The sequence below is a fragment of the Chiloscyllium plagiosum genome, unplaced genomic scaffold (assembly GCF_037043375.1).
Source record: "Chiloscyllium plagiosum isolate Xiang-an unplaced genomic scaffold, Cpla_swu_hap1 HiC_scaffold_46, whole genome shotgun sequence".
NCBI classification, from domain to species: domain Eukaryota; kingdom Metazoa; phylum Chordata; class Chondrichthyes; order Orectolobiformes; family Hemiscylliidae; genus Chiloscyllium; species Chiloscyllium plagiosum.
This window is the reverse complement of record NW_028270184.1, coordinates 14,361,831-14,371,512: the sequence shown is the minus strand read 5'-3', so window position 1 is coordinate 14,371,512 and position 9,682 is coordinate 14,361,831. Positions and strand designations below refer to the sequence as shown.

The window sequence follows — 9,682 nt, the reverse complement described above, 5'->3', positions numbered from 1 at the left end:
TCACACAGAGGGTGGTACGTGTATGGAATGAGCTGCCAGAGGAAGTGGTGGAGGCTGGTACAATTGCAACATTTTAAAGGCATTTGGATGGGTATATGAATAGGAAGGGTTTGGAGGGATATGGGCCGGGTGCTGGCAGGTGGGACTAGATTGGGTTGGGATATCTGGTCGGCATGGACGGGTTGGACCGAAAGGTCTGTTTCCATGCTGTACATCTCTATGCTTTCTTTATCTCTCTCTCTCTCTCTGGATGGTCAGCTGTTCTGCCTGTTGCCTTGCTAGTCTCCTCAGGAGAAGGTCCAGGAGAGCATTTGCAGGTGGACTCTGTTTTTATACCCTTTTAGATGGTTTTCTGGAATTTTCTGTAGTTCTGGCTAATCAGGGCTACTCGGTTAATAGTTTGACAATGTCAATCATTTGGGTGCTATGCTACTGCTTGTTTCTTTGTGCAGCGAGACCTGATGCCTTCCTGTCTGTGCCCTCACTTGTTTAGTGGATAATTTATTGGGGGTATATATGTCCAGGATAACTGTTGCCTTTTACATTATGCTAATTAGCATTAGCATCTATCTGCTGTGTTTGCACCATATCTGGAGTGTGCTTTTTGAGATTTCAGCATTTTATTTGGCCAATATACCCAGCGTCACTTGCTGTTTGGCCAAGTTAGCAATCTATCTGTGTTTTAGCAGCCAGGTAGCTGCTACAAAACATATTGCGTAATATAATTGTTAAAATTAGTAAACTGTCTCATTTATGTTTCAGTTACGAGTGAAATGAACCAAGCTACTTAAGTTGGCACCTGTGAGTTCTGGAGAGAGAAATCCCAGACCCTTCAAATATCTATGATATTTATAGCATAGCTAAAGCTCATCAAAATTAATTTGGAGGCAAGTCCATTTTTCTGGCAGCTTCTCCCATGTGGGATGTGAAGTTTGAGTTCAGCAGACATAAGTTTTCAGGGAAATACTCCTGGTCTGAATTAGCTCTCAGTAAGAGTCAAAAACTAAAGTCACTTCAGTAGAGCTTGCTAGATCACCAAATAATTCACAAGTGATTACAATGGTAAGAGTCTAACATTCTTGCTGCTATTCATCACTTCCAAATTAATTTCTCCCTTTATATCACACATTTATCACAGTAAACTATCCCAATGGGACATATCATCTAAACTCCACAGCCACATGTTAGGACCAATGGAAAAAAGTACAATTAAAAATTTTAGGGACATCTTATGGAGAGATAGAAAATCATAGAATCACTACAGTGTGGAAAGAGGCCATTTGCCCGACAAGTCCACACCAACCCTCTGAAGAGTAACCCACCCAGACCCATTCCACTACCCTATGACTCTACATTTCCCCCTGACTAATGTATCTAACTTGCACATCCCTGAACACTAGGGGCAATTTTGCATGGCCAGTTCACCTAACCTGCACATCGTTGTATTTGTGGGAGGAAACCGGAGCACCTGGAGGAAACCCACACAGACACAGGGAGAATGTGCAAACTCCACACAGACAGTCCCCCAAGGCTGGAATCGAACCCGGGTCCCTGATGTTGAGAGATGGAGTGCTTTGGGCAGGGAACTACACAGTAGAGACTTCAACAGCTCAAAGTATATCCACAAATGGTCCAGCAATCAAAATTTGAATTGTGCAAAAAGGTCAGGGTTAGAAAAGAAACTTAGGAAGTGGAGGAGGCTGGTACAATTGCAACATTTAAAGGGCATCTGGATGGGTGTATGAATAGGGAGGGTTTGGAAGGATATGGGCCGGGTGCTGGCAGGTGGGACTAGATTGGGTTGGGATATCTGCTCAGCATGGACAAGTTGGACTGAAGGATCTATTTCCATGCTGTACATCTTACATTCCCTGCTCAATCTTAATAACAAAGAAACTCCATAAGCTCCATAAAGCTCTTGGTTGGAGACAAGAATGGAGGAAAAAGTCAAGAAAACAAACCCATTAAGAACTAACTTTTGATACAGATATTAAAAAGATTCAGTACACAGCATTTAACACAAAATTACTTTATTTGACTTCTATGCAGAATACTAACACCTATAACTGGACTGGAGTTTGTGAACATCAGCAAAAACAGATCCCAACAAACAGTTCAATCAGGGTACAACTATCAGCAAAATCCCATCACTGCATCTTCTTGTGGACTCGCTGGTGTTTTAGCAGGTGGGATGACGTAGTAAATCTTTTCCCACATTCAGAGCAATTGAACGGCTTCTCTCCAGTGTGAGTTCGCTGATGAATCAGCAAGTCAGATGATTGGGTGAATCCCTTTCCACACTCAGAGCAGGTAAATGGTCTCTCCCTAGTGTGAACTCGCTGGTGTGTGAATAGCTGGGTTGACTGACTGAATCCTTTTCCACACTCAGAGCAGATGAACGGCCTCTCTCCAGTGTGAACTCGCTGGTGTATATTGAGTTCAGATGACAGCCAGAACCCAGTCCCACATTGAGAGCACCTGAAGGGTCTCTCATCAGTGTGAACACGTTGATGGGACATCAGTTCCCCGGAGCTTTTATAACACTTCTCACAATCTGGACATTTATAAGGTCTCTCCCCAGTGTGAACTCTCTCATGTCTTAATACGTGGGATAACTGAGTGAACCCCTTCCCACACATGGAGCAGATGAATGGCCTCACCCCTGTATGAATTCGCTGATGCACAGTGAGTTGGAATGATCCCCTGAACCCAGTCCCACATTGAGAGCACCTGAAAGGTCTCTCATTGGTATGAACACGATAATGTGACTTCAGGTCCCCAGAGCTTTTGTAGCATTTATCACAATCTGGGCACTTAAAAGGTCTTTCCCCACTGTGCACTCGCTGGTGTGCCATCAGCTGAGATAATCGAGCAAATCCCTTCCCACATATAGAGCAGGTTAATGGCCTCTCCCCTGTGTGAGTATATTGATGAGCGTCTAGCTCAGGTTGGTAACTGAATCCCTCCTCTCTGACACCACACTTCAACAGTTGCTCCTCGGTGTGACTGTACTGGCGAACAGTGTTATTTTCTTCCATGTTCAAAATTCTATGGCATTGAAGGTTACGTTCAATTGAATGACTCAAATATCTTGATGGGATGTTTGATTCAAGACTCCCAACTGCAAATTCTCCCTGTTCAAAATCCTGTGAAATTGACATAACAGAAAGAGAGAGTGAGAGAGAACCCACCAAAACACAACGGCATGTTGTGAAATGGAGCTGAATGAATCTGGTAGGTTGAGGCTGGCACAAGGAAAACAAAATCACTGTGAAAGCTGCTTTTCAGAAGGAAAAAAATCACAACTCTCATTCAGTTGAGTGAGAGCACCTGAAAGCGAATGTGAACACCACCACCACCAAATTACACAACATCCTGACATGTCTGACTGGATTAGCAGACATTTTCTACCTGTAAATATTGGGAAGATCAAAGTCTCAGTCTCAGTAACAAACAGTTGGGAGGTCATGTTGCGGCTGTACAAGACATTGGTTAGGCCACTGTTGGAATATTGCATGCAATTCTGGTCTCCTTCCTATCGGAAAGATGTTGTGAAACTTGAAAGGGTTCGGAAAAGATTTACAAGGATGTTGCCAGGGTTGGAGGATCTGAGCTATAGGGAGAGGCTGAACAGGCTGGGGCTGTTTTCCCTGGAGCGTCGGAGGCTGAGGGGTGACCTTATAGAGGTTTACAAAATTATGAGGGGCATGGATAGGATAAATAGGCAAAGTCTTTTCCCTGGGGTCGGGGAGTCCAGAACTAGAGGGCATAGGTTTAGGGTGAGAGGGGGAAGATATAAAAGAGACCCAAGGGGCAACTTTTTCTCGCAGAGGGTGGTACGTGTATGGAATGAGCTGCCAGAGGATGTGGTGGAGGCATTTGGATGGGTATATGAATAGGAAGGGTTTGAAGGGATATGGGCCGGGTGCTGGCAGGTGGGACTAGATTGGGTTGGGATATCTGGTCGGCATGGACGGGTTGGACCAAAGTGTCTGTTTCCATGCTGTACATCTTTATGACTCTATGTCCATTTCTGAGCCAGCAACTCCATTCCTCTCAGAGGCTGAACTAGACTGTTCACGTTGTTGCTCCCAATGACCTTGTCTGTACAAAATATTGGTGCTGGGAGAACTGTAGCTCAGAGTCGATTAGCTGGAATCTGACCTTCAAACATTTCGACACATCAGGGTTACCTGGATGCCGTGTTTCAGGAGACAGTCACACCCTCAGACTAACTAACGCAAATTTTGCCAGTGGTCCGGGACAGGAGCGGCACGGTGGCACAGTGATTAGCACTGCTGCCTCGCAGCGCCAGAGACCCGGGTTCAATTCCCAACTCAAGCGACTGACTGTGTGGAGTTTGCACGTTCTCCCCGTGTCTGCGTGGGTTTCCTCCGGGGGCTCCGGTTTCCTCCCACAGTCCAAAGATGTGCAAGTCAGGTGAATTGGCTATGCTAAATTGCCCGTAGTGTTAGGTAAAGGGGTAAATGTAGGGGTATGGGTGGGTTACGCTTCGGCGGGTCGGTGTGGACTTGTTGGGCCGAAGGGCCTGTTTCCACACTGTAAGTAATCTAATCTATATAGGAGCGTGTGGCGCTGAGTGATGCACATGGAGGGATCCAAGAAGTAGAGTTTCAGGAGCCTCAGACCCTATCCTTGTCCAACAGATTCAAGAGTTTTGCTCCCTGTGTGGATGGGAATGGGGACTGCAGGACCTGGGTGCAGGGAGCCATTCAAGTGGTGGTGGTGGTGGGGGGGGGGGAGAAGATAAATGTTGTTGTAATTGGTGACACTACAGTTAGAGGCACAGACACTGTTCTCTCGGACCAGGATAGAGAGTCCCAATGGTTGTGCTGCCTACCTGGTGTTTGGGTTCAGAATATCTCATCTGGGCTGCACAGGAACTTGGAGTGGCTTGGTGTCAAACACTGCTTTGTAAAATCCATGTGAAATGCCTTAGAAAATATTATTCCATTAAAAGTCTGATAAAAATACAAATTAGTTTGTTGACCTGCTGATCCTTCATCTTAATGAAAGTCCTGTAATTCCTTACCCTACAGCACTATGGCAGCACCCTCACCACATGGATTGCAGCGACTTCAGATGATCAAACATCATCTTCTCCACGAGTAACTGTGGATGGGCAGTATTTTCTGGTAACTGTGGAGAGATAAACAAGATTAACACTCCAAGTGCAGAATGAATTGCAGGAAATAAAAAAAAGGTGCAGAATTTTGCAACCAAATGGAGTATAGCACAGTCAAAACAATGCCTGACTATGAAACATACAAGTCTGAGTTGATGCATTTTGTGAGGTCAAATGCCAGAGGAAAGTACAGGTATACAGTAAATTTGATTTGAGGATCTTGGGATGCAAGTCCATAGTCCCCTGAAAGTTACAACACAAAAGTGGATAAAGTAGTAAAGGAGGTGTGTGGCAGGGGAACATTGAGGATAAAAGTCGGCAAGTCATGTTGCAGCTATACAAAACTTTAGTTAGGCCTCGTTTGGAGTAGTGTGTAGAGTTCTGGTTGCCACACTATGGGAAGGAAGTAGGGGCTGTCGAAACTGCAAAAGAGGTTTACCTGGATGTTGTCTGGATTAGAACGTCTTTGCGACAAAGGAGAGGTTGAATAAACTTGGAGTTAACGTTTCTAGTCCGGTGATGCTTTCTCAGAACAGTTCTGAGGAAGAGTCACTGGATGCAAAATGTTAACTCTGAAGAGAAATCACAGATGCTGCCAGACCTGCTGAGCTTTACCAGCAACCTGGTTCTTGTTTGTGTTGGACAAACTTGGATTGTTTTTGCCAGAGTGTCAGAGTCTGAAAGTCAATTTAATATAAATATATAAAATTATGTGAGGCATGAATAGGGTATTTAATCAGTCTTTTTCCCAGGATAGATATGTCAAATATTAGGAGGCATAGGTTTAAGGTGAGAGAGGGAAAGTTTAAAGATAGAGTCAGAGATGTACAGCACGGAATTAGACCCTTCGGTCCAACTCGTCCATGGCGACCAGATATCCCAACCTAATCTAGTCCCACTTGCCAGCACTTGGCCTATAACCCTCCAAACCCTTCCTCTATTCATACACCCATCCAGATACCTTTTTGTACGAGCCTCCACCACATCTTCTGGCAGCTTATTCCATACACGTACCACCCTGAGTGAAAACGCTGCATCTTATGTCCCTTTTATATCTTTCCCCTCTCACCCTATACCTATGCCCTCCAGTTCTGGACTCAGCCCACCCCAGGGAAAAGACTTTGTCTATTTAACCTATCCAAGACCCTCATGATTTTGTAAACCTCTATAAGATCACCCCTCAGCCTCCGACACTCCAGGGAAAATAGCCTCAGCCAATTCAGCCTCTCCCTATAGCTCAAATCCTTGAACAATACAACATCTTTGTAAATCTTTTTGGAATCCTTTGAAGTTCACAACATTCTTCCGATAGTAAGGACCAGAATTGTACACAATATTCCAAAAGTGGCCTAACCAATGTCCTTATTAGCCGCAACATGACCTCCCAACTCCTGTACTCAATACTCTGACCAATAAGGGAAAGCATACCAAATACCTTCTTCACTATTCTCTCCATCTGAGACTCTACTTTCAAGGAATTATGAACCTGCACTCTAAGGTCTTTGTTCAGCAGCACTCCCTAGGACCTTACCACTAAGTGTATAAGTTCTGTTAATTTTTGCTTTCCCAAAATGCAGCACCTCGCATTTATCTAAATTAAACTTCATCTGCCACTTCTCTGCCCACTGGCCCATCTGATCAAGATCCCGTTGTAATCTGAGGTAACCTTCTTCGCTGTCCACTACACCTCCAATTTTGATGTCACCTGCAAACTTACTAAACATACCTATGTTCATATCCAAATCATTTATATAAATGACGAAAAGTAGTGGACCCAGCACCAATCCTATGACACTCCACTGGTCACAGGCTCCAGTCTGAAAAACAACCCTCCACCGCCACCCTGTGTCTACCTTTGAGCCAGTTCTGTATCCAAATGGCTAGTTCTCCCTGTATTCCAGGAGATCTCACCTTGCCAACCAGTCTCCCATGGGGAACCTTGTCGAATGCCTTACTGAAGTCCATTTGGATCACGTCCACCGCTCTGCTCTCACCAATCCTTTGTTACTTCTTCAAAAAATTCAATCAAGTTTGTGAGACACGATTTCCCACGCCCAAAGCCATGTTGACTATCCCTAATTAGTCCTTGACTTTCAAAATACACATAAATCCTGTCTCTCAGGATTCCCTCCAATAACTTGCCCACCACCGATGTCAGGCTCACTGGTCTGGAATTCCCTGGCTTGTCCTTACCACCTTTCTTAAACAGTGGCACCACGTTCGCCAACCTCCTTCACAAGATGTGTGACGCACAGTTTTTTTCGTCCCCACACAAAAGGGTGCTAGGTGCCTGGAGCATGCTTAACAGCGGTGATAGTAGATATGATAGGAACATTTAAGAGGCATTTAGACATGTGAACTGGCAGGAAATAGAATGATACAGACCATGTGCAGGTAGACGAGATTAGTTTAGAGTGGCATCAGGCTGGTGCAGACATTGTGGCCAAAAGGGCCTGTTCCTTTACTGTACTGTTCTACGCTCGTACAATGGGAAAACAAATCTGGTACACCAGCAACATGTTGTCAGGGGATGCATAGCAGGAGAAACCTCATTTATACAAGATCAGCAGAATTAATGGCGAAATACTAAACAGAATTAAAATATATCCATTATTAGACATAGATCAGGCTAGACAATTGCAGAGGTGTCCAGGAATGGAAAACTTGAAACAGAGCAACAGATGGACATAAATTCAGAAGTACAGCAAAGAGGTTACACAAGCCCTGGAGATATGGAACATCTCAGATAACAGAGCCTATTGACAAAAGCTCTAAACTGAAGATGAATGGACAAAGGATTTGCATCTGAAAGAATTTGAATATTTAAATCTCCCGCTGAAGTCTACTGCAGGAAAGGATTCAGAAGCCCTGGAGTCAGAACTCAGTTGAAGAAACAGCTCAAAGAATGCAGTGATATCACTGTGCAGCTGTTGGTGCATGAAGTAGTCACTTGAAGAATCACGCAATGCCATCACATAACACATCAACACAGACCATCTGGGTCTGCACAAGCCCGTGATCAGCAAACAACATGAAGGGTGGGAAGTGTCCTTGACAGGATGTAGTAGAGATATATCAGCAGGGCTTGAACAATTTTAGTTGCAGGATTAGGTTGAGGAATCTGAGATGGGAGAAAGTGAGGACTGCAGATGCTGGAGATTAGAGCTGAAAAATATGTGTCGCTGGAAAAGCGCAGCAGGTCAGACAGCATCAAAGGAGCAGGAGAATCGACGTTTCGGGCATAAGCCCTTCCTGAAGAAGGGCTTATGCCCGAAACGTCGATTCTCCTGCTCCTTTGATGCTGCCCGACCTGCTGCGCTTTTCCAGCAACACATTTTATCGAATCTGAGACTGTCCTTCTTCAAGGAAAGGAGGTGCAGGGGAGATTTGATAGAGGTGTGAGATGTTAAAGGGTTAATTTGCTCTGCTGACATATAAGAAATTGGATGTCCTGGGGAAGGGGTGATTTTCTGATAATGGTACTCCGTTTTCAGGAATAACCTAACCACACATTGTTTCTGGAAATAATCTAATTATGGTACTTTGTCTTTGGGTGGCATGTGACTGTGGGGGAGCGGCAGCGGGGTGGTGTCTTGTGTGCATCACTGACTGTGATGTAAAACCCTGTATAATGGGAGGACGGTTCCCTTGTTCAGAGAGCCTCGCTTGACACTCCACAAACATCGCGAAGAGTGTTAAGTGATCCTCCAAAAGCTGGTACTTGCCGAAATAAATCGTGGCTGTTCACAGAAGTTGATATATTGCAGTTACTACAAGCGTGTAAGAATCTCAAGAAAGGAAACTAACAGGTGTGCAAATGTTTGAATTTTTGGATGACATGGATATAGAAAACGCTGTAGCTAATCATAAAAGGATTATGGAGACGTTTCAAGGACTCTGGCAACACCTTTGTTCTGTAGAGGCAGTGACTACCCTTCACAGCAAGGCATCATTTGATCAAGCATGAAATCAAGGAGCCCTCAAAAAACAAGATTCAGTGAAAATCGAGTGAAACTCTTTGCTAGTAGCTAGCAAATGAGAAGACAATCACTGTTGGAGGTCAGTAGTTTCAACTGCAGACATTTTCAAATTAACCTGTTCTGAGATGTTATTACTCACCCCTAGCACAGCTGCGACCTTAACCCAGGCCTCCTACTTCAGACATATGGATACTACCACTGAACTACAAGGGCTGTAGGTCTTCATTAGTGTAGTCATTATGACACACCTCCGGAGTAGGTCAGACTTGAATCTAGGCCCGGTGGCCTGGAATTAAAGACACTATCACTGTGCTACAAGTCCTTAGGCCAGGAAAGGTCACTTTTCAATCTAATTATCTTCAGCTACTTCATTAATGACTTTCCCTCCATCAAAAGATCAGATGTCAAGATGCTTGCAGAATAAACAACTCCTAAGATACCGAAGCTTTCCATGTCCAAATGCAGCAGGCCAGGACAATATTCTGGCTTGGGCTTACAAATGGCAAGTAACACTGTGCTACTCAAACTGTCAGACAATGATCATATCAATCAAGAC

The 9,682-nt window shown here is 44.5% G+C and overlaps 1 protein-coding gene across 8 annotated transcripts in view; it reads right to left on the bottom strand.

Moving 5' to 3' along the window:
* Window positions 1-1,825: 1,825 nt before the first annotated feature.
* LOC122543891 (uncharacterized) overlaps window positions 1,826-9,682 on the bottom strand; it is a 61,089-nt gene continuing 53,232 nt past the window's right edge. For 5 of the 8 annotated variants that reach the window (XM_087983639.1, XM_087983636.1, XM_087983635.1 and 2 more), the window contains 2 exons: window positions 5,054-5,160; window positions 1,827-3,146 (listed from right to left, as the gene is read on the bottom strand). In XM_087983639.1, coding sequence (XP_087839765.1) covers window positions 2,148-3,038 — 891 coding nt within the window. In that variant the 5' untranslated portion in view covers window positions 3,039-3,146; window positions 5,054-5,160 and the 3' untranslated portion in view covers window positions 1,827-2,147. Of the gene's footprint in view, window positions 3,147-4,861; window positions 5,009-5,053; window positions 5,161-5,585; window positions 7,001-7,057; window positions 7,157-9,682 lie in introns of those variants that run through there. The other 3 variants (XM_087983637.1, XM_087983640.1, XM_043682760.2) reach the window with 3 other exon arrangements.